Source organism: Rhinolophus hipposideros, assembly GCF_964194185.1.
Source record: "Rhinolophus hipposideros genome assembly, chromosome: 7".
Taxonomy (NCBI): domain Eukaryota; kingdom Metazoa; phylum Chordata; class Mammalia; order Chiroptera; family Rhinolophidae; genus Rhinolophus; species Rhinolophus hipposideros.
In genome coordinates this window covers 51,605,761-51,630,085 of record NC_138053.1, presented here as the reverse complement: position 1 = coordinate 51,630,085, position 24,325 = coordinate 51,605,761, and the positions used below count along the sequence as shown (strand labels likewise).

Sequence of the window (24,325 nt, the reverse complement as noted above, 5' to 3'; positions counted from 1 at the left end):
AAAGTCTGTCTTTGGCACCCCCTCCCCTCTCCCACAGTGGAGCTCTGCCCACCTCTCTGGACTTATTCCCAAAAGGCCTTGTCCTCCATGCTCTCAACTCAACTTTCTGAGGTGTTAGTTTTCTTCATTGACTTTTAAATTAATTACAGTTGGAGTGGTCCTTAGAGGCCCTCTGGTATGAGAAAGGGAAGCCCTGAGGGGGTGCCTTATTCCCCTTGTGTCTCTCAGCTTGTCAGCAGGAGAGCAGAGGGATCTGGATGATAGCCAAAGATTGGACGGGAATGGAGGTCTCAGCTCCCAAAGGCTTTCTGGACCCTAAGAAATAATTTCAAATGATAATAATTTCAGGCATTAGTGATCAACTAATTAGTGACCAACTAGATCACTAGACTTGTGATTGAGGCGTGCTATCCTTGGTTGGTTGGTTGTCTGTGTGTGTGTGTGTGTGTGTGTGTGTGTGTGTGTGGTTTTACTTTTTAGATTTTTTGTTTGTTTGTTTCTGCCATTCAAACAATTGGGGGAAATGTTTTTAAGGAAAAGAGTTATGAAGACTTTAAAACTGGGCTGGAACTGTGGTTGGGCATTGCATCACCGAGAGGAGTGTAGACAGAGAGAGCCATGATGTCATGGGAAATGCAGCCACAATCTACCTTTCTGAGAAAAGAATGCTGAGGGGAGCATAACTGATACCCCACACCTCATGAAAAGCCCAGTGATGGTATCTGTGCCAGTGATTACCAAATGAAATAAGTACATGGTGGGGGCGAGGTGTGGAAAATAGTCATTATGCCATATGGTGATTAAAAAGATGGGAATGGTGGATCAGAGGGGCTGAGATGCTCACTTAGGCAGCACGTGGAGGAGTGTCTCCCTTTTCTCTTCCCATTTTCCTCTCCCTATTTCTTCTACCTACAACTCCTCCCTGATTTACTCTTTTTCATTTTTGGTCCCAGAAAGGCCATCCTGACAATCTCAGTGCTCTGAAGACACGGTAGAGAATTGTTGGTTCAAACTTCAATGCCCTCAGGATTAAGTTTAAAGTCTCTTACATGGTAAACACAAACCCTTCATAGATAAGCCCTGCCTACCTTTCTCGTTTTAGCCCCAGCCACTCTCCTTCACATACTCTGGGTTCCCACCACAGTGCTCCCCAAACTCACCACACTTTCATACTGTTCTTACTGTTGAGGGTCTGTCCCTACCCCTTTATACCAAGAATAATAGACTAGTTAGCTTTCCACTGAACTCCTCTCCTCTCCTCTTCCCTCTGGGCAGTGAGCTGTGGCCATGTGACTGAATGTGGTGAACAGAATATAGAAATAATTGTACACCACTTTCTGGCCATGGCCATGGAAATGTTATATGTACAATCCTTCATGCTCTTTTACTACTGTAGTTACCTGGGAATCCATGAGTGAAGATGGCAGAGTCCCAAGATGGGAAAAGCCCAGCTAATTTACCCTCACTTGAAAGAAAGCCTCCCACAAAATTATAGCCTTGGTTTTTGGCTTTAAGTAAGTAAGAAATAAACATCTATTTCAATGAACCACTAAGATTTGGAGAGTTATCTGTTATGGCAGCTAGCCTTACATTAAATAATATACCTGGTGAACTATTTATCTTTCAAAGCCCTCTTCAGATACCCCTCCTTTAAGAAGCCATTTCTGACTCCCGTAAGCAAGAGTCATTCTTTCTCTGTGTGTCCATAGCCCTTCAAAGATGCGTCACTTACTGACATACCCCCAAACACCCAATGCTTGACTTATTTATACATCTCTCTTCTCATTTGACCATCAACTCAATGGAGGCAGAGATACTGATCTTTGCCATTTTAGATTCTAGCAAAACGAGTGAAAGTTAGTAGATGTACAATATATAAAAATTCACTCATTCACAAGTATTTGTGGAGTTCATTCTATGTGCTAGACACTGTTCTAGAATTGGGAATACAGCAGTAAATAAAACAGATAAAAAACAAAATCCCTGTTCTCTACATTTTAAAGGTTGACTTTTGCAGTGTTTTAGACATTTGCCTTCCTATGTTTTAATACAAGTGATTTAAACTGGGTCTTCATAACGGCATTATAGCGGTGGCTGTCCAGTAAGAGGCAGTTGCCAGCTTCAGGTGGCGTTACTTCATAAATCCTTTTGAAAATGACACAGACTCAAACAAAAACAAACAAACAAACAAGAAAACCTCTGTTCTCAAGGAACTTATATTGCAAAGGGGGATAAATAAATATGTGTAGAATATCAATACTGGTGATACATGCCATAGAGGAAAAGAAAGCATCGAAGGAAGATGGGGAGTATAGGGTAGGAGTATAATTTTAAATAAAGTGTTCTTAGAAGGCCTCACTGAGAAGATACATTTCAGTAAATACACGAAGGAAGTGAAGACTGAAGCTATGTAGGTGTTTAAGGGAAAACCATTCCAGGCAAAGGAATGGTAAGGGAGTGTGCATGGCTGGAGCAGAATGAGTGAGGGGAATAGAGGAGATGAAGTCAAGGACGGTGTGTGTGTGTGTGTGTGTGTGTGTGTGTGTGTATGGGGAGGGGTACAGGATGTGTGAACCTTTGACAGACTTTGGTGTGAACTCAGAAGTGGGAAGCTACTTCAGTATTTTAAGTAAGGAAGTCATCATGTCACCGGCTTTGCGGGTCTTGGGTTCCCCAAGATAGAAATTGAGAGGAAACCTCAGAAAAATTTCCAGACAGGTTTTATTAAGCTTATGCTCGAGCACAAGGGAGGCAGCACAGAGGAAAGAAAGGTCCTCCAAACTGGCTCGGGGTCGGGCTGTGCCTGACTGCTTTTATAAACTGGAGACAAAAAAACAAAACAAACAAAAAAAGGGGGCTTGTGTGAAAAGACAGGCTTTCGGAAAAAGGCAGGCTTCCTTTACCCGCTACATTCCCTGGTAACCATGTTCAGGCCTGCACTGTGGGGCAAGATGGCAGACTGCTCATTATTACCACCCCAGGAAGGTCTGATAGTGGTCAACTGCACATGCGAAATAGTGGTTTCAACATCTATATGGAAATAAACAGAAGGGAAATAATAAACAGCTACTTCTGTGTTTTTGTGTAGAGGGCGATGGGTATTCTTGTGGTCAGTTTATCCAGCATTCCTTTGGCCCTGGGCCTAGTTCCTGTGCTGTCTCAATCTGATGCACATTTTCATAGGTTCACTCTGATCACTGTGTTGAGAGAAGGCTGTGTAAGGCTTATGGGCAAAATGAGGGAGACAAGTTATAAGGCTATTGTAATAATCTGGGCAACTTGGACCAGGGTGGTATTTGGGATATATTTTCAAGGTGGGATTTGCTGATGAATCAGATGTGGAATATAAGAGAAGTCAAGGATGACTTCAAGATTTTTGATTTGGGCAACTGGAAGGATGGAGTTGTAGTTTAAGGAGATGAGAAGAGAAGACTATGAGAGGGGTGTAGTGGATCAGAAATTTAGTTTTGGATATATGCTTGATATGCTGATCGTCAGGTCCCAGTGGAGATGTTGAGTAACTGGATGGATATGTTATTTTTTCGGGAATGGAGAAATCTGGGCTCTAAATACAAATTTGGGAGTTGTCTGTGCATACATTCATTTAAAAATCACAGGAGATGAGTGTACATTGAAAAGAAGTTCAAGGACAAACCCAGGGGCACTCCAGAGTATACAATTCAAGAAGGTGAGTGAGAACCAGAAAACAACCAACTTTTCTGAACTGTCAGTGAGGTAGGAGGTGAGATCAAGACACGTGTGGTTAGTCCAGGAAGCCAAGTGAACGTCGTATTCAAGGAGGAGAGATCAATTGTGTCCAATTCCAGTCAGCTTGAGTAACATGAAAACTGAGACTTGACCAAAGGACTTACCATGTGAAGGTCACTGCTAACTTTGTTCAAAGTGTTTGTTCAGTGAATTGATGAGTGAACGAATGTAACGTTTCTTCCATCTATATTTGGCCAGGACCCAAGAGTGCAGGGATTATATCTTTGTTTCTCCAGGAAGAATTGGATGAGATTGATAAATGATTGTAAAATTGATTGAATGAAATGGCTTTTCTCTCACTGCCTGGCCTACCCCAGTTCCTACTTTATTTTCCTTAGAATGTGGAGGGTGAGAAACTGCACAAAGTTCCCAATTCCCAGATGCAGGCTATCTGAAATTGCCGGTGGTTATTTTCCTGTACTGCTGCATAGAGCCATACAAAATCCCAAGCCCTTCAGGGCAAAGGAGTCATCAATATCTAAAGAACAAATCTTGTAGTTTCAAAGTCACAGGAAAATATCTGCAAACTAACTCAAATGAATGTAGTAGATAGGCTGCTGGTTGATAGTCATTCTTGAGATAATTACTCGTAACTCATAACATTGTTCAAAAACATATTTTCTTGGGAATTTTGATGATTCAGGGCACAAAATCATAAAACACCAGTGAAAATTGCAGTCAAAGCCAGCCAGGTCTTCATGCATTGTTCTCTGAAAAGAGGAAGATTCCCCCTGGAGGAAGTCATTCTATAGTAGCTACCATTTCCATATACCAGGAACTGCTAAAGAAGCACTTTATGGGCATTTAGAAAACGGAGTCCTCTCAACCACCCTACGGGAAAGGTACTGTGATCACCCCCAGATTTTAGATGTAATAGTAATAGATTATAATGAGGAAATGGAGGCTTGGAAAGACTGAGGGGACATCATAGGGCTTACCTCCCCTAACGAGGGACCCTCAGGTGTAAACTGATCCCCATCAGAACTGTCCCCTGGACAAGAGGTCCCTGGTGCTACTTTTAGAAATTAACTTTTCCTGGAGGAAAAGAGGGCACAGGCTGATGCATGTGGCCCTCGGAGGTAGCATCCTGAGAGCTGGGGTGCAAGTGAGGTGTGTGAAGGAGATTCCTGAAAGGAAGGAATCAAAAAGAATGTGTTGGGCTTCTATCATGCATCAAACACAGTCACAATTTATTTTATCTTCAGACAACTTTGAACTAAAAAGAATATTCACTCCGTTTTGTATGTTAAGGAACCTGAAGCTTAGGGAGGGTAAGTCTTTCTCCAAGGTCCCACAGGTGTTGGTAAGGCGAGAAGTCAGAATTTGCCCACAGGAATACATGATTTCAAAGGCTAACCTCTTTCCACATTCCAAAAACAATTCATTTGAGATATAGCAATGAGGGATTCCTAAGAGATGGGCTACTGAAAAGCAGCCACTAAAAAGAATTGTCTTTCACAGAACAGCTTTCCCTAGCCATTCTTATCTCTCTCTCTCTCTCTCTCTCTCTCTCTCTCTCTGTGTGTGTGTTAGGAGGCAGTCCATTCCTGTTATTCAGGGAACGAGTATTCCACTCCCATGGCATATTCAAGGTCATTTGCTTCTCTTCCTTTTCAGTTTTTATTTCCCTCCTCTTGTGAGCTCCTCTGTCCAGGTAGAGAGAAAAGGTAGAATGCCAACCATCCACTTACAAGTCAGTAACTTTTGGGAAATGTTTTATTGGGGATATGGTTAAACAACTGGCTAGCATGACATTGTATATACTTTTGTCTCCCTGAATTATCTCAAACCCACATTCGTTCTATTAATTGGCCCCACAGTGGGTTCAGTAAGAGGACACAGGGCCTTTATTAGATGTAAGCGCCATCCTAGAAACTCACAGGCCTAAGATTGTGGCCATTCAGTTAATGGTTCAAAACTTAGTAATGGTCACAGGCACTGACTCACGCACTTTGGTCTTCTAGGGAGAATCACAGACTGAGGGCTCCAGCTCCTCACACGGCTGTCCAGACTCGCCCAAACTGGCTGGAGCCTGGGAGGAAATGCCCTCTCCCACACACTGGACTGATGACCTGGTCTTTTGCTGCAAGCTGTGCAGTGGTGTGACCTTCCACCTCACCAGGCAGCCCTCAAGACTGGGACTGGCGGGACTTGTTAGAAATGTTTCTCCACTGAGCGAAAATCAGCCTCCCACTGTGGCTTTCACCTCTTTCTGCATTCTTGGACCTACTCAAAACACATCTAATTCTTGCTAATCCTTCAAATATCTGAAGACAACACTCCCATTTCTCTTTACTGCCCCTCCACTACCCAGTAGTTTAAATGGATAACAGTCAACTTTATCTTTTAAAAAAGGTAAAAAGGAAGACATTACCAATGTGCTGAAGGCCCTTGTGCACTCATCACCAATCTCACACTTGTTCTATCCCCACCCCCTCTATCTGCTTATAAATGTCTTTGGTCTCTAGGATCCCAATGTGGAAAAGACCCTAGTGGAAACATTTATAGTGCAATGATTAATAGAAGAAAGTGGCACTCATAGACGAGAGTTTAAATGTGGTTGACATTTACAAACTGTATCCATAAACTGCATGACTGTGGGCAATTTATGCAACCTTTCTAAGCTCCATCTCCTCGTCTGTAAAACAGGAATAATAATCATACTTAGTGCGCAGGTTGTTTTTAGGGTTAAACTACACAGGGCTCCTAAATCCTTAGCACTTCTCACTTAAAGTAACTGTTCCAACTCTTTTCTCCCCCTCCACCTCTCAGACGAGGAAATGAGCCTAGAAGGGGGTGAAGAGGTTTGTTGGAGGTCGCAGCTAGTTAACAGCAGAGCAGAAACCTATCCTACATCCCTAACCCCTCCAGCCCATACCCCTGTCGGCTCACCACCGCTTTCCTCGGTGTCCGCAGCCATCTGTCTTGCCTCTGCAGATTAAAAACGTGCCCACTCCACTGGGAAGCCTCTACCAATTACCGAGGGTACGTGCAGTGAGCTCGAGTCTTGGTTTTTTGCCATTTAGGTAAGGGGAGGGGCGATGGACGACACTGGCTCCTCAGTAGGCATTAAAGGTGAAAGGTAGTTGTAGGCGTCGCGCTGGCCTGGAGGAGCCCTCCGTCGCAGCGTTCCTACTGTTTGCATTCCAATAAGGCTACTTCACCCGGCCAACCCTGCCCGCGGGCGGCTCGGGCCGGCTGGGAATCTGCCGCTCGTCCGTCCGGAGCCGGGAGGGCGGCGAGCGGTGGGGTAGCTGGGAGCGTGGAGGCCCCGGGCCGGGCCTGACAGCTCAAGGGGCGGGACGAGGCGCAGGTTCTGGCCCCGGGGCGTGGCCTCGCGCAGGTGCGTGGAGCGGCGGAGGTTTCACTGAAACGTATCCGGCTCTGGGGAGGCGCGCGCAGGGGCTCCCATTAGGGGCAGGTGAGAGAGCGGCTTTCTCTTCCACCCGCGAGTGGAGCTCTGAGTTTTGAATTAGTGGCGGCGAATTCCTCGCTCGCCCGGCGCCCGGGTTGGGGGAAGAATGCGAAGCCCGCGCGCGGCGTGGCTGCTGGGGAGCGCCATCCTGCTGGCGGCCTCTGCCTCGGGTGACCGCACGATCCAAGGTGAGAAACGGCCGCGGAGGGAGGGCTCGTGCCGCCGAGGGGCGGGGATCCTGGGCACCATCGGCAGGTGGTGCAAGCGGGGCAGGCGCGCGCAGGGCGTTCTGCTGCCCCCGAGCCCCTCCCGTGCACCCCACAGCCTCCTCTCCGCCGCTTCCACGGGGGATCCCCGCGTTCAGCGAGCAACCGAAGGAGACAATCCCGAGGGGCTGAAGTTCACGGAGGGAAGGGAACGGAGTGCTCGAGTCTAAAGGCTACCCAGAGGACTCAGGCTCCCCTTCCACGGGTTGGCTTCTTGGCAAACACTAAGTCTTGAAGGAGCTTGTCGCACACCCTGGCGACCTCCTCCCGGCTGGTCCCAGGGCCCCTGGAGTTAGGGATGGATGGTTCGGAGCGGGGTGGAGTGGGTGGGAGCCCGCGGCCAAGAACCTTCCACCTCGCTTCTTGCAACCCCGGTAGCCTTTGGCGCGCCCTCTTTGGGGACGGCCCACGGGGTTCAAGACCCACCGGCCCGCAGCTCCCGTGGCACCGTGGACCGCTCGGGCACGGAAGTCAGGGCCGCCCCCGCCGGGGTCTCGCGGTGACCGGCGCTAGGCTTCCAGTTTTAGGCCAGTTGGGCGTCACGCAGGTTTATGGAAGTTCTTGAACTCTGCCTTATATTCGACCAGGTGACCTTAGGGCCCTGAGTTCCCGCACCATTCCCTGTCACAGGGAGCGTACCCTGGCTGCCACCGAGATCGGAGGCTGCCAGTCCCGGGCAAAGGACAGCACGAGAGCCAACTGGGTGGTGACCAGGGGCCGAGTTGTTCGCGGCTGCGGGTGACCGCCCCACGAGTGCTCCCAGTCGTTCTGCTGCGGGTGGAATCTCCCCGGCGGAGCGGGCGTCTGAGGGCGTGGGGAACCCTTGGCCTGAGATCGCGCTCCTGTGGTGCTAACAGACGCCCCGCAGTTTGGGGCAGGCAGGGTCGTCTTCAAAGGGAAGTTTTTCTTTCCCTGCGAAATTTGCAGACCTGCTGTAAAGGGGCAGTTTCTCATTTTTATTGTTTTCATGAAGATATTGTAAAAGAGCAAATCACTGTGAATTTGAATTAGATTGAAGAACGTAATTCTTTTCCCTCTGGAGTTACAGAACATGGGGTTATGGTGTATACTTGAGAAGTGCACCACTGACTACATTTTATTGTCAGCATTTCTTTATTTCCGCGAGGTATTGAAAATTATTAATACTTCTCCATTTACCTTTCAGCTCCAAGTCAAGTACGGTAGTTGTTTCATTCTGGTAGTGGAGGGCGCAGCTCACGGTGGCCCATGTGGAGATCGAACTGGCAACCCTGGCGTTAGGAGCTTCGTGCTCTAACCAACTGAGCTAATAGGTCGCCCCTACCTTTGTCTTTTAAAGTTAGAAAGTTAAAATTGAGGAGCAAAACTTAGAATGTGCAAATATGTTGGAAAAATATGTGGGTGTAGGTGAGTCAGTGCTTTTATGATTCAGACGGTTCCAATAGGAAGCTCATCCTGAGTATGGGTTTGTTCTTGTTTACAAAGTGACTGGGCTGGGGCTGGCGGATTCCTCGAGTATAAGGTGAACTTAATTTAACAACAGCAAAATCAAGTTACTTGTTAACTAGAACTATTTAATATTGCATTTGGGGTTTGTGTGTTTGTTTTCCATCCTCATACTTTAATTCCCTTGTAGGGTAAGGTTCCTGAAGGGTTTGTTAAGTAACAGACTTTAGGTAGATGGAGCTTTCCTCCCAGCTTGAAACTAAATTGATTTTGATAAAGAAAGAGCATCGCCAGAGTTTTTCTGCTCCTCAGCCCACATCTTTGCTCATTCCCCTTTTAGCTTGACCTTTACCCACGCTCCTCAATTTGCTACAGGACAGATAACAGCTTTGATTTTCTTCCCAAAGGCCTTACCCCAAAAGACTGCCTCATGAAAGGGAACTCAACCTAGAGAACAACCTTCTCATTTTACATATGCGGCCCACAGAATTTGTAGGGGGCAAGGAAAAACATTCCATCAGACTCTGCTTTCTTTCCTATTTATCACAACAGTAATTGATAACGACTTGTGTAAATATGTTTAATCTGTCTCCCCATTGGCTCCTAAACTCTTGGAGGCCAGGGACCCTTGCGTCATCTCCATTGCCATGGTCCAGCATGCTCATTATTTAAAGGACCTCAGTAAATAGCAAATGAAGAGTGAAATGACGGGACTTGCCCAGAGTGACCTGGTGGGTTGATGGCAGTTGGGCATTTAAATCAGCTTTTTTCAGGCACTGATTTCTTTCTACCACATTGTATGCTTGGGAAAGCCCCTGTGATGCAGTCATTCGTTTTTTTCTTTTGGAGACTGAAACTTCTGTTCTCTTTGTAATTGATTTTTAGTGATACAAGTAATATGTGATTGCTATAGAGTAAAAATGAGAGAAAAAGGAAGAGTTTAATTAAGTCACCCTTTGTACTCAAGAAACCACGCTCACATTTTGGTTTATATCCTTTTCCATGCTTTCATGCATCCATGCATAAAATATGTATTCACAAATATAGAAAATCTATGTATGCGAGTATGGGATTAAATAAACCAGTAGCATGTCAGTAACTATAAAACATTTTTAATGACTCTAAAATATGTTGTAGGAGAATGTGTCATAATTTTTAAATTGGTCCTGTTGATAGACAACATGGGGTATTTCCAATGTTTCATAATAAGAGAATACTATAATGAGCATGAAGATGGGATTTTAAATTTGTGGTTTTGGTTCCTTTGCTTGCCTTGTAGTTACTAATTAACCTTGAAAGGCCATATTTTAGTGTAGTCTGTGTTTGACTTTCTTATGGTTTTATTAGCAAGGCAAGTGTTGAGGGAAACAGTTCATCCTGAAAAAACACATGAGAATGTATTAAAGTGTACCCAGGGAGTGGTATTTGGCAACTGAACTTTTTATTTTTCAGTCTCTGCTCCTAAAGGAGATTTGGAGTGAGGAGAGATAGTAGGGAAAAGGACACAAGAGGAGAGTTAACATAAATAAGTACTTGCTCTGCACTTGGTTTGGTGGGGCTGTAGGCTGCAGGAAGTTGCTTAAAATAACAAAGAACAAGTGCTATGAAAGTTGAAAGTTTTATATGCATTTTTTCCCCCAAAATTGTACAATTCAGAAGGGTTAAAAAAAAGTGAAAACTCTCCATTCTCTTCCCTCTCCACTCTCAACAGACTTCTCTATGCACAGATATATATATTTTGTAACAATAGAAAGATTGTACTACACATGCCGGCCTATAATTTATTTATTTAACCTAGTTAATCTATTTATGGTCAGTGTGTAGAAATCTGTCCATACTTTCATAGGGGGAATATTATTCATTGTATGAATATCATAAATTATTGAACTAGTCAGGCACCACTCAATGATGGGGATACTCTCTGAGAAATGTGTCATCAGGCGATTACATCGTTGTTGGAACATCATAGAGGCACGTACACAAACCTAGATGGTAGAGCCTACAACACCCCTATGCTGGATGGTATAGCCTATTGCTCCTCGGCTACAAGGCTGTACAGCGTGTTACTATACAAATAAACAAAATTAAATCAAGCACAAGAGAAAAGGATGCACTCAAGAGACCAACTGGCAGCTCCGTAGTTTTGTTTACACCAGCATCACCACAAACATGTAATGCATTGCACTATGATGTCATTAGGTGATAGGGATTTTTCTGCTCTATTATCATCTTACGGGACCACCATCTTTTATGCGATCTGTCGTATGGTACACTATCGTATGGTACATGACTGTTGTCACTTTTTTTTTTAAACATGCAGTTCCTCTGATTCTTTTTTTCTTTTGTACATTTTTTTTTTTAATTGGGGAAAGGGAACAGGACTTTAGTGGGGAACAGTGTGTACTTCCAGAACTTTCTTTCAAGTCAAGTTGTTGTCCTTTCAGTCTTAGTTGTGGAGGGTGCCATTCAGCTTCAAGTTGTTGTCCTTTCAGTCTTAGTTGTGGAGGGCGCAGCTCAGCTCCAGGTCCAGTTGCCTGTTACTAGTTGCAGGGGGCGCAGCCCACCATCTCTTGGGGGCGTTGAACTGGCAACCTTGTGGTTGAAAGGATGCGCTCCAACCAACTGAGCCATCTGGGAGCTCAGTGGCAGCTCAGCTCAAGGAGCCGTGTTCAATCTTAGTTGTAGGTGGCACTGCCCACCATCCCTTGTGGGATTCGAGGAATTGAACTGGCAACCTTGTGGCTGAGAGCCCACTGGCCCACGTGGGAATCGAACCGGCTGCCTTCGGAGTTAGGAGCATGGAGCTCTAACTGCCTGAGCCACCAGGCCGGTCCTGTTGTCACTTTTTTGATGAGTGTTGAGACTAACATTTTTGTTTTACCATGATAAACAGTATTCTAGTAAATATTCTTGCAATTTCTTATTATTCTTGCAATATTCTTAAATATTCATGCAATATTTTTGTGCCCTTTAGCTAGAATTTATACAGGACAAATTCCTAGAAATAAGCTGATAGGTCATAGGGAAAGTGCACTTTAAATTTTACATATTTTGCCCAATTGCCTTCCAAAAGATTATACCAGTTTAAACTCCTTTGAAAAAGAAACCCAGCAATATGTAGAGATGAAGTAAAAAAAGAAAATTCTCTCTTCCTCAGCCATTTTGCTCCAGAGAGATGGCCATTATTTATAGTTTGGGTATTTTTCTAGACTTCAGATTTTGCAAATAAATGATAATGTTGTTTTGCAGATGGAAGCATATTCTGCCACTGCTTTTTTTCAATTGACAGTATATCGTGGCTCTCTTTCCATTTCAATATTTATTGAATAGTATAGTGTCTACTACTGAGGCAAGGGACTCTGCTGCAGATATGGTGAGCTAAGAATGGGGGGCTGGTGAGCATTGCTTGTTTCCCGTTTGTTTGTAGTTGAGGTGGGCATGCTGCCTTGAGCATCTTTGGGTGTGTCTTCTTACATACTTCCGCAAGGATTGTTGATTACAACCCCCAAATGAGGATGCTTTTATAGCCAGTTAAGAGTTTGGTGAATGGTATAGGACACTGTACAGGGTAAAAAAGTCTATGCACTATGCTAAAAGGGCTTCAGGGCCCTTTGAACAGCATCTTGACATTTACCAGTGTTTTATCACTTAGGCAGCATGCTGCTTCTGTGCTCTGCAACTGGCCGACAGGCACAATGACCACAGTTAACATGAACGATTCTTTTTTTTAAGGAGGGTGCGGCTCACAGTGACCCATGCGGGGATCGAACCTGCAACCTTGGTGTTATTAGCACCACGCTCTAACAAACTGAGCTAACTGGCCACCCCATGAACAATATTTTTGGTTGAGACCATTCATGGTTTATGTTGGAATATTCTCAGAATTTCCTTCCTTCCTTCCTTCCTTCCTTCCTTCCTTCCTTCCTTCCTTCCTTCCTTCCTTCCTCCCTCCCTCCCTCCCTCCCTCCCTCCCTCCCTCCCTCCCTTCCCACCTTCCCACCTCTGTCTCTATGCCTCCCTCCCTTTCTTATTTTAGTATTTCTTGCTGTTTTTCCCATCTTTATTTTACCATTTTCATTTTTAAAAATTTTGATCTCTCTTTCCATGAACTTTCCTGACCTGGTATGTATTGGTTTTTATGGAAAATTTAAAATATGAAAGTAGAATATTACAGTGAATGCCATGTCCCTTCACTCAGCTTTGATGACTATATCTCAGCCTACTTCCTGCCCTCCTCTCATGTTATTTATTTAACAGTTTTATTAAGATAATTTGCATACCATACAATTCACCCATTTAAACTCTATAATTCAATAACTTTTAGAATTTTCAGTGTTGTACGAGGTGTGATAAAAAAATACGATGAATATTTAAATGTTAAAAATTTATTACAGTAAAAGACGCATTGCCCTCAAAATATGCCCCTTCGCTTCAAACACACTTATCCCATCATTCTTGCCACTTTCTGAAGCAGTTCTGGAAGTCCTCTTTCGTGAGTGTCTTTAGTTGTGCTGTCGTGGCTGTCTTGATGCCCTGAATTGATTCAAAACATTTTCCTTTCATGGTCGTTTTGACTTTGGGGAAGAGCCAGACGTCGCATAGTGCCAGATCCAGTGAATGAGGTAGATGGGGACACACCAAATGTTTTTATTTGACAGAAATTGCAGTATTAGAAGCAATGTGTGAACACAGAACATTGTCATGATGGAGGATGAAGTAAAGACACTCCTGAAAGAGGACTTCCAGAACTGCTTCAGCAAGTGGCAAGAATGATGGGATAAGTGTGTTCAAAGTGAGGGGGAGTATTTTGAGAGGGATTAATGGCAATGTGTTTTTTACTGTAATAAATTTTTTAATTCAAACATTCACCGTATCTTTTGATCATATTTTGTATATCCATCACTACAATTAACTTTAAGACGTTTTTGTTACCCCAAAAGAACACCCCATCCCATTCCTTGGATCTGACCCCCAATCTCCCCATTCCCCAGTCTCTGACAACCATTAATTTACTTTTTGTCTATGGATTGGCCTATTTAGGACTTATGACATAAATGAAATCATACAATACGTGTTCCTTTGTAACTGGTTTTTTTCACTTCACATAATCTTTTCTAGGTTCCTCTACATGGCAGCATATATCAGTACTTCATTTCCTTTTATTGCCAAATAATATTCCATTGTATGTATATACTACATATTGTTTATCCATTCCTTTGTTGATATACTTTTGGGTTATTTCTACTTTTTGGCTCTTATGAATAGTGCTACTGTATAAGTTTTTGTGTCGACATGCGTTTTCATTTGTCTTGGATATATACCTAGGAATTGCTGGGTTACTTGGCAACTCTATTTAACCATTTGAGGAACTGCCAGATTGTTTTCCACAGCAGCTGCACCATTTTACATTCCCACCAGTCGTGTCTCGGAGTTCCAATCCTTGTGTTATTTTGAAATAAATCCAAATATAATTTCATCTTAAAATACTTCAATATGTATTCATAAAAGATGAAGATTTCATTTTCAAACATAGCCACTAACAATAATTTCTTAGTATAATCAAATATTCAGTCAGTGTTTAAATTTCTAGTTATCTCTAAATTTCACAAACATTATTGTAATAGTTTGTTTGAATCAGAGTCCCAATAAGGTCCATGTATTATGTAAGTTTCGTATGTCTTTTAAATATTTTAATCTACAAGGATTAGCTCCACACCTTTCTCTTTTTATTTTTGCCTTGTAATTTATTTTGCCTTTGAAGAAACTAGGTCTTTTATCCTGTAGCAGTTTCCACAGTCCGGATTTTGTTGACTACATGCTTGTGGTGTTATTTGACATGTCCCATTGTCCCCTTTATTTCCATTAAAATGGTGATTGGATCCAGGTGCTTGATCAGATTTAGGTTTTGTTCTTTTGGGTTTTTTGCAAGGTTACTTCACAAGTGCTTCTTCCCTTAGGAGACACATTAATATCTGGTTATCATTTTTTGTGGTGCTAATAGCTGTGAACAATCGATGCCCAGATTTTCCTTCCTTTTATAAGGCAAGTTGCATGACTTTATTTTTGAAAGTAAAGGGAAAGAAATGGGTTTCCTTTGTGGTGTAAATAATTTTAAAAATTTAAATTTAAAAATTTAAATTTAGAATTTAAATAATTTTTTAAAATTATTTAAAAAATTAATTTTATAATCTTGGTGGCTCTATGTCCTACGGAAATGCAGGATAACTTATTGAATTGTTTCTGGTGGGTTATTTCTGGGATAGATGTCCTAGTTCTTTGAATGGAAGAGTTTCTCGGTAACTTTATTCACAGTTACCAGCTTTGCCACAGGATTCTCTTACACCTCCGAAAGCCTTCTAGAACATGTTGATATTAATACAAATAAGCATATAAATTGTTGGAGGAGGGGCTAACTTAAAGAAGGTGATTTTTTTAAATGGTAAACTCTTATGTTTAAAATTTTTTTGTTTGAGAAAATATGTTGTGTGGAGTCAGCACAGGTTATGTTGGTCTCCATGGATTCCAACATGTAACCTCAGGTGCAGTGTGGTACAGTGGTTAGAGTCATGGGTTCTAGCAATGGACTACCTCGGGTTGAATCTCGACTCTCCTACCTAACACCTGTTTAATCTTGGGAAAGTTATTCAATTTTTTTGTGCTTCAGTTTCTGCATCTGTAGAATGGTGTGGCTTGCTGCCATCCATCACAGGTGTATGGAACTCTATATCCAGCGCTATGCCAGGGGCTGTGGGGACCATAAAGGAATTATACATGGGCCCTTATTATTTTGTATTTTGGGGCCTGTAACTGCACTGGCATTGTTCCCCTGGGGTGCTTCAAAATTGGTCATTCTACAAACTGATTTTGAAAAATACGGAAATGGTTCATGAAATCAATGTAGAGGGTGGTGACTGGCTTTTTATAAGAATGAAATAGAACACTATAGAAATTATCAGAGTGTACTCTGCATAATAAGGGTAATTATTATTTTGTGAAACTTTTCTTTCATTTATGGATATTTGTTTTGGAACTAGGTTACCATACAGAATATGGGTTATATTCTTGCCATGGGTTATAAGCAAGTATATGAAGAACACTATAATATGCAGGATTATTTTTATTTAAAAATAATTCATGTTCTTTTAAAAAATTGTTTAAAAAATTGGAACAAGAGCTAGGTCTATCCTAAGTATATTAGTTACCTGTGCCATGACAAATTGCCACAAGCTGATGGCTTAACAAACAGCTATTTATCTGCTCCAAGTTGTGGAGGCCAGAAATCTGAAATCAAGGTGTTGGCATCTCTGAAGGTTCCAGGGGAGAAGCAAGTCCTTGTCTCCTCCAGCTTCTGGTGGCAGTTGGAGTTTCTTGACATTCCTCAGCATTCCTCTAGTCTCTGCCTTCCTTGTCCTTTTCATGTCAGTTTCTCCTTTCTTCTTTTTTGTCTCTCAAATCTCCCTCCGTCTTTCTTCTTATAAAGACACTTGCCAATGGACTTAGGGCCCACTTGGATAATTCAGGATGGTCTTCTCATCTCAAGATCCTTCATTACATCTATAGAGTCCCTTTTTCTAAGTAAGACAGTAATCACAGATGCTAGGGATTAGGGCATGGACGTCTTTTGGGGTTCGTGGGGGGCACTACTCAACCTGCTACACTAATTGAAAAGTGAAGTGTTGCTCTCCATACCCTCCAATCATCCACCCAGGCCAACCATTGTTAGTCCTTAACAGAAGCTGTAAGTGAAGTGAATCATCCTGCTGGACATGAGTGCAGAGTTTGAAAAGGAAAAAGTGATGACGAAGCATAAAAATTGTCAGATAAACTCATGAGTAAGTTTAACAACCTCAAAGTGATACACTTGGCTCTGTGTTCTCTGGATGGTGAAGGCCTACTGTTTCTCAGAATTAAAGTAAGATTCTTCAGTGTCTTGAAATTGTCCCTTCATTTCTTTTGCAGGTCCATGAGCACTTGGTTGGGGCAGGTTGTAGGCTAGATATGTCATTCATTTGTTACTGGTGTCTAAAGCTTAATTCATAATATTGGGATTAGATTGTAAGTTGTTAAAGCTAGCCATGTTCCTTGCTTGAAAGTCAGAACACAAATTTGTCTTTGGTACATGGCACCTATCCAGTGACCTTGAGGCTAGAAAGCTTGCTTGCCATCTGGCCTCCATGGGAAGTTCCCCTGGAGGCCCACACAGAAGCGGGGAATCCCGCCATGGCCGAGGCTGCCCTTGCGGGTGGAAAGGGAATGTCTCTTGTGTTCCTAGGAATCTCCCTATGTAACGCTGAGGAATGCCAAGAAACTCCAACAGCCACCAGTAGCTGGAGGAGACACAGAATGACTGATAGGCCAGGCTGGATCATGTCTTGACCAGAGTGATATGGCCATTATAAGGACAGTTAGGAACTAATGAATGTTGACAGTTTGTAAAAATAAAGTGAAATACTGTCAGTTTTTTTTGGAATTCAAAAATCAATGTTATATTGCACACATACTTCACAACCCTCTGATAAAAAAAAAACTCATTATAAAATAAAACAAAGAAACAAATAAAACCACGTAATACAAATCCCAGTAATCCTATCACCCAAAGAAAAGCTCTGTAAGCATTTTGTGTACTCCTGTCTTTATATAAAGTGCTTTTACTTGAACATACCAGCAGTACTGCTGGAACATTGATTTCAGTAATGACCCTTGTCTGCCTTGCCTTTCTTGTACAGCCTTCAATAGATCCTCTAAAGGAAGAAGTCTCATTGGTAAGACTGATGACTCATCTCTGATCTCTGGGAAAGTGGAACCAGGCTTTTCCGTGGATGAATTTTCTGCCTCCATCCTCACTGGAAAACTGACTACTGTCTTTCTTCCAATTGTCTACACGTTTGTATTTATAGTTGGTTTGCCAAGTAATGGCATGGCCCTGTGGGTTTTTCTTTTCCGAACAAAGAAGAAGCACCCCGCTGTGGTTTACATGGCCAATCTGGCCTTGGCAGATCTACTTTCTATCATCTGGTTCCCTTTGAAGATTGCCTATCATATCCATGGCAACAACTGGATTTACGGGGAAGCGCTTTGCAAGGTACTCATTGGCTTTTTCTACGGCAACATGTATTGTTCCATTCTCTTCATGACCTGCCTCAGCGTGCAGAGGTACTGGGTTATCGTGAACCCCTTGGTGCATGCCAGGAAGAAGGCCAACATTGCCATTGGTGTCTCCCTGGGAATATGGCTGCTGATTCTGCTGGTTACCATCCCCTTGTATATCGTGAAGCAGACCTTTCACATCCCAGCCCTTAATATCACGACCTGTCATGATGTTTTGCCTGAGAAGGTGTTGGTGGCGGACATGTTCAATTATTTCCTCTCTCTGGCCATTGGAATCTTTCTGTTCCCAGCCTTCCTCACAGCTTCTGCCTATGTGCTGATGATCAGAACACTTCGATCTTCTGCCATAGATGAAAATTCGGGAAAGAAGAGGAGGAGAGCCATCAAACTTATTGTCACCGTCCTGGCCATGTATCTGATCTGCTTCACTCCTAGTAATCTCCTGCTTGTGGTGCATTATTTCCTGATTAAACATCGGGGCCAGAGCCATGTGTATGCCCTGTACATCGCAGCCCTCTGCCTCTCCACCCTCAATAGCTGCATTGACCCCTTTGTCTATTACTTTGTGTCACAGGACTTCAGGGATCATGCAAAGAATGTTGTCCTTTGCCGAAGCGTACGCACGGTAAAGCGGATGCAAATATCCCTCTCATCTAAGAAATCCTCCAGGAAATCCAGCTCTTACTCTTCAAGTTCAACCACAGTTAAAACCTCCTACTGAGTTTTCCAGCGCCTCTGGTGGAAGTTTTACAGGAGAGTTCAGTTCTCCTGCTTATCCCCCTGCTTAATGTGATGGGGATGTTTCTGTTGTTTCCTAAGCCAAGCAGGTCTCACCACATACCATGTATATGCAGCCACTCTCAGGATTGCTGGAAGCTTCCCTATTTGCATGAGGAAAACCCCCAAATTACATGGATGTCGGTTTCAGAATTCCTCTACTCAGATGCTCCCAGAAATGGAACTTACAGAAACAGACTTTTTAGAAGGTGGCGAAAACACAGAAACAAAGTGACTTGCAAAAAAAAAATCTAGTTTTGGTGTGAAGACTAAGTTCTTAGCTGAAATCCATTTCTTGTACATCAATCACAGTCTTGTTAGGGCTTAAGGGCCCTCAGAGATGATCAGTCTACTTGACTGACTTGACAGATGAGGAAAAGAAAAGGTGAAGGGGCTGTCCAGAGTCGGGTTTCAAACCAATGGCAACAAATTAGGATTGGACAGCAGAATTGGTCATGGACGTTCTTTTACCACTCATCGAAATCTGTGAGGATCTTGTTTAAAAATGAATGTTCGTCAGACTTAGGACCTGAGAGCTCAGAGTCTGGGAACAGGGCCCAGGAATCTGCATTTTAACAAGCCTCTATCTGATACTCACACACAACAAGATTTGTGAACCACCGGTCTGGGTGCTGCATTCACTTGACAAGGTGCCATGGTGGTTTTTGAAACGAAAAACAAACAGTATGCTTTGTGTCTCTTTTTGTTCAGCTTGTCATGAAATCTGTTGACTTATTGGGTCTTTCAATTTCTTTATTAATCCTTTGAGCTTTTGTATGTATCATTGTCAATTCAAGAAAAATACAATAAGGATTTGAAAAACGTAGATACAGATTTTTGTGTAAGTTTTTATTGACTTCAGCGAACGCTGCAGGTAGTCCGAGTTTTACAACTGAGAATACAAGTGACCGTTTAGTATTGTAAAGAATTATTGTTAGACTATTTATTGCCAGTTTTGTTCTCTTGTTATCAAATATGAAGTTATAAAGTCTTAATTGGTTTTGAAGCACATCTGTTTGGAAAAGAACAGTAAGATAGATGTGATTTGCAATATATTTAAGAGGTACTTGACTCCAAACTGACTTTATATAACTGTTGTATTTGTGACTTTTTGAAATGTTTATCTTATTGTATGATTTATAAATAACACCTGAATTTTTTTCACAACTTATTTCTGAACTGCGCGTGCGTGTGTAGTGTGGGGGGGTGTTTGAGGGAAGGAAAGTAAGAAGGGAAGCAACAGCATCGCTCTTCTAAGAAGAAATGATGTGATACACATTTTTACATAAATAGGATCGTACTGTACATATTGCTCTGTGATAATTGTTTTTCATTTAAATTCCATTTTAGAATTCTTTCTATGTCTACATCTTTGGTTGCAGTTTTAAAGGATATAGACTATTCAATATTCTGCATATATTGTGATGTATTTAGTCATTTCCCTACCTGTGGTTCCCGAAGTTGTCCCTCCTCCCCTATTAAAACAGTGTTGCATTGAACATCTTGGAATATTTCTGTAGGATGAGTTCCGAGAAGTAGAATGGCCAGCTGAAAAGTTAGATGCCTGTTTTAAATTTTGGTAACTCTTGCCAGATGGCCTTCAGTAATTTATACTTCTACCAAAAAATACATTTGTACCAATTATCTGAAATGCTCATCCACACTTGATCCACCAGTCTTCTGAAATTTTACCAATCTGATTGGAGGGGAAAAAACCTCAACTCTTAATTCGTATTGAAGCAGCATAGCGTAGTGGCTAAGAGTGCAGGTCCTGAGCTGCTAGGCAGGGCTGAATTCTGACGCCTTCATTTTTTTGTTTTGTTAACTTAGGGAAGCTACTTCTCTGTGTCTCAGTTTCCTCATCTGTAAAATGATGATGATAATATCTTCCTCATAGAGTTATTAGGATTAAATGTTTCGCACATTTATGTGCTCATAAATATATAATTTGTTATATTAGGCCTCTGTCTGCTAATGAGATCTCCTTTCTGATCTGTCACTTTTTCACTTCAGTGCCAGTTGTATCCTGCCTTCCTTGCTTTCTCTGCTTTGAGTCTCCTAGCAGGCTTGTGAGGTTGTCCCATTTTATAGAAAAGAAAACAAAAGATGGTGGATACGGGATAAAAGGGAGCAGAAACAAATGGCTCACATGCCTTGCAGGTGGTCTATGGGCTGATTCAGTGGGAAAAAAATTTTTGGTATTTGCCATTTCTTTATTAGTCATTTTTATAATACATGCTGATGTTAAAAAACAAACTGAACAAAAATATATAAATAAAAAATTTTCTTCTTTGCCACCTATGCCCTTTCTCATTTCCCAAAAGGCTAATTTTTATATTTCTACACAATATATTCTTCAAAAAAGAATGAATGTATTAAAATAAGAATGAGTATATGTATATACATATAAATGTATATATATAAATAAAATCAGCTTCTAAATCAGTTTATATGGATCTTCCTCATTTTTAATGACCAGGTAGTATTCCATGTATGGGTATTCAGAATGTAATGATTACATTATTGAAGATGAGGTATTTTTTTTGTTCATTTTTACCGAGTTTTTAAATCTGTATTAAGAAGTATAAAAGAAAGGATTTGAAACATAGAATCATAAGAATGTTTGCTGAAGCAAAAGCTTTTCAAATCATTTTTGTTTCTTATGCCTTTGAGAAATGGCTTAGGAAGTCCCTGGTCTACCTGAGTTAGGCCCCGGTTGCACATGTAAGGAACTCCAGGTCTGAGCAGAGAAGTGCCCTGGATATTGTTGTCCTTGCTCTTGCCTTAGCAATCTTATTGTGGTCTGATTTTTCTAAACTATATGAAATTTTGAATATTTTTCATTCCACTGGCTCCATTTACTAAAAGAGGGCTATCTTAATGTGGATTTGTGTCCCACTGTGCGGAACACATGCTAAACTGACTTGACTGGAGTTGGGTTAGTGGGCATTTCCTTGTATGTCAGTTTGATTGTTTGCAGCAGGGGTTTCAGCCAGGATCCCATAAATCCTGGGGCTATAATCTCATCAGTATGCATAGTTGAGTGATTACATCTTTGTTCCTGTAACTTTCACCCTTCGGAGGCCCCTGAGAGGACTGGCATGAATATATTACTGAATCAAAGGTACAGTTTGTCACTGCAGTTCCAGATCTCTTTGATTAACATGGGTTTGTGCTGCAGAGTTTGGATGTCTTAAAAGAGAAGGTTCTGATTCCACACTAGTCAAAGGCATCTGTCTAGTTTTCCCCACCCACTTCCAATTCTGAAATAGAAAAAAACAAACCCTAAGGAATCGAGTCCTCTCTTTTATTCGAACCTTAGAACTTCCCTAAGATGGTTGTTCTGTTTAAATGTAAATAATTGGAGTCACTCTTTGGAAGTGCCTTTATTGAGGGCGAGTATGAAGAATTCTGTGGCTTGGATATGAGCTGCCCTGGCCTCTACCAGTTGGTCAACCTATGGAATATTTCCCAGCTTCTATCTTTATTGGTGAGAAATTTGGCACAACTGGAGTTATGCCTAATGCAGAAACGACAGTGTAAGCCTGTGGGCTCCATCACAAACGCTAAGCAAACCAACACCTAGTAGTTGTCTGAGTGGTTCATTTGTTCATCTTGTAAAGGGTTGTTATAATATTACAATATGAATAATTAAATCAGGATTCCTACCTTAGCAGCAGTCCAGTCGTGGGACTTACTGTTCTCAGTGAAATGCATCAATATTGAAAACAGAAATAACCAGCGGCAGCCAGTTAGCTCCGTTGGTTAGAGCTCGGTGCTCTTAACAAGGTTGCCGGCTCAATCCCCACAGGGGCCACTGTGAGCTGCGCCCTCCACAACTAGATGGAAACAACTACTTGACTTGGAGCTGATGGGTCCTGGAAAACACAGTTAAATAAATAAAAGTTTAAAAACAAAACAAAACAGAAACAACCAGTCCCCCAGTATTTGGTCTATTCAAAAGCCTTTAAGGTCTTCAGTGTGGGAAAAAGTCAAGGAAAACAAAGGACAAGAAGGCTTAGGAAGGGCCATTATTTTGGTTTATCCCTCTTAACACTGTTTCTCTTAAATCTTTTAAAAAGTAAATATTTTAAGATCATAAAAGAAATAAGTAGTTATTGTAAATAAGTCTGAGAATATAAGAACATATAGTTAGAAGTGAACATATCCTCTCCCTACCTATCATGTCAGAATCCAGTTGCTTCTTTTGCATATTCTTTGAGATTTCTATGCATGGGTAAACATGTGTACAGATACACTTTTTTAGTAAAAGGATTTGTATTATGTATTATATTTATACATAACCAATTACCTCAAAAGGTAATGGCTTAAAACAACAAAAAGCATTTACTAATTTGAACAGTTTCTCTGGGTCATGAATTCAGGAGCAGTTTGGCCACATGGTTCTGGCTTGGGGATCTCATGTTGCAGTCATCTGAAGGCTTGACTGGGTTTGGAGGATCCACTTCCGGTGTGGTCCTCTGACAGGACTGGCGAGTTGGTGCTGGCTGTTGGCAGGAAGCCTCTGTTCCTCTCCTTGTGGGCCTCTTCATAGAGCTGCTCGAATGACCTCGTAACAAATGTTGGCTTCTCCCAAAATGAGTGATCCAAGAGAATAAGGAAGAAGCCTTTCTTTTAGAACCTAACCTCAAAAGTCACAAAACATTACTTCTACCATGCTCTATTGGTCACACAGACTAGCTCCAATTCGATTTGGGAGAAGATTTCATAAGCGCATTAGGAGGCAAGGATCATTGGGGGCCATGATGGCTACTGCAATATGTATATTATCAAAAAGAAAAAAGAAAAAACGGAGACGGAGCTGCCATGCCAGAGGAACTGCCTTGCATGTCTTATGCCTCAAATCTTTGGAGTGTTAAAACAGGACAAAATAACTTTTGGACTGGGTCTAAAGCAACCATGTGTTCCAGAGAATTGCCAAGATAACAAGGAAGCAGGTATGACTACCAGACTGATTAGTACTGGACAGAAATTAAAAACATTTAGAATTAACATTACTGTGTTGTGTTATCTGCACCAATAGAAATGCCTTCCTTCTGTTGATGTAATTGATCCCCTTTGTCATAAATACCCATTGCCTTTGTCTCCTAATTGGAACAGGGCTTCTCCCCAGTCATTTCATCCTGACTAGCTCTTCTTTGATCCCAAATAAATGCTGTTGCCTCTCACTCTGAAAGGCCCTTTTAGGTTGACAATATGAACATATCTTGGATATTATTTCCATATTAGCACTTATACCGTGTTTCCCCGAAAATAAGACCTAGCCGAAAATTGGCTCTAATGCGTCTTTTGGAGCAAAAATTAATATAAGACTTTTTTACTATAATATAAGACAGAGTTTTATGTTATTCTTTTGCTCCAAAAGACGTATTAGAGCTGATTGTCTGGCTAGGTCTTATTTTAGGGGAAACACGGTAGCTTGACCTCATTATTTTAAATAAATGGATCCATTGTACAGATATACTATAAGGAATCCTTGAGCTTTTGGGTAGCTTCTGTTTTTTTGCTATATTTGTATTGCTACCCATGCAATATTTGAGTGAAT

At 41.9% G+C, this 24,325-nt stretch overlaps 1 protein-coding gene across 1 annotated transcript; it reads left to right on the top strand.

Moving 5' to 3' along the window:
* Positions 1-6,821: 6,821 nt before the first annotated feature.
* F2RL1 (F2R like trypsin receptor 1) lies at positions 6,822-24,022 on the top strand. Its single transcript, XM_081053196.1, has 2 exons — positions 6,822-7,371; positions 17,601-24,022. The coding sequence occupies exons 1-2, from the start codon at positions 7,290-7,292 to the stop codon at positions 18,701-18,703; spliced, it is 1,185 nt and encodes a 394-aa protein (XP_080909322.1). The 5' UTR covers positions 6,822-7,289; the 3' UTR covers positions 18,704-24,022.
* Positions 24,023-24,325: the final 303 nt, after the last annotated feature.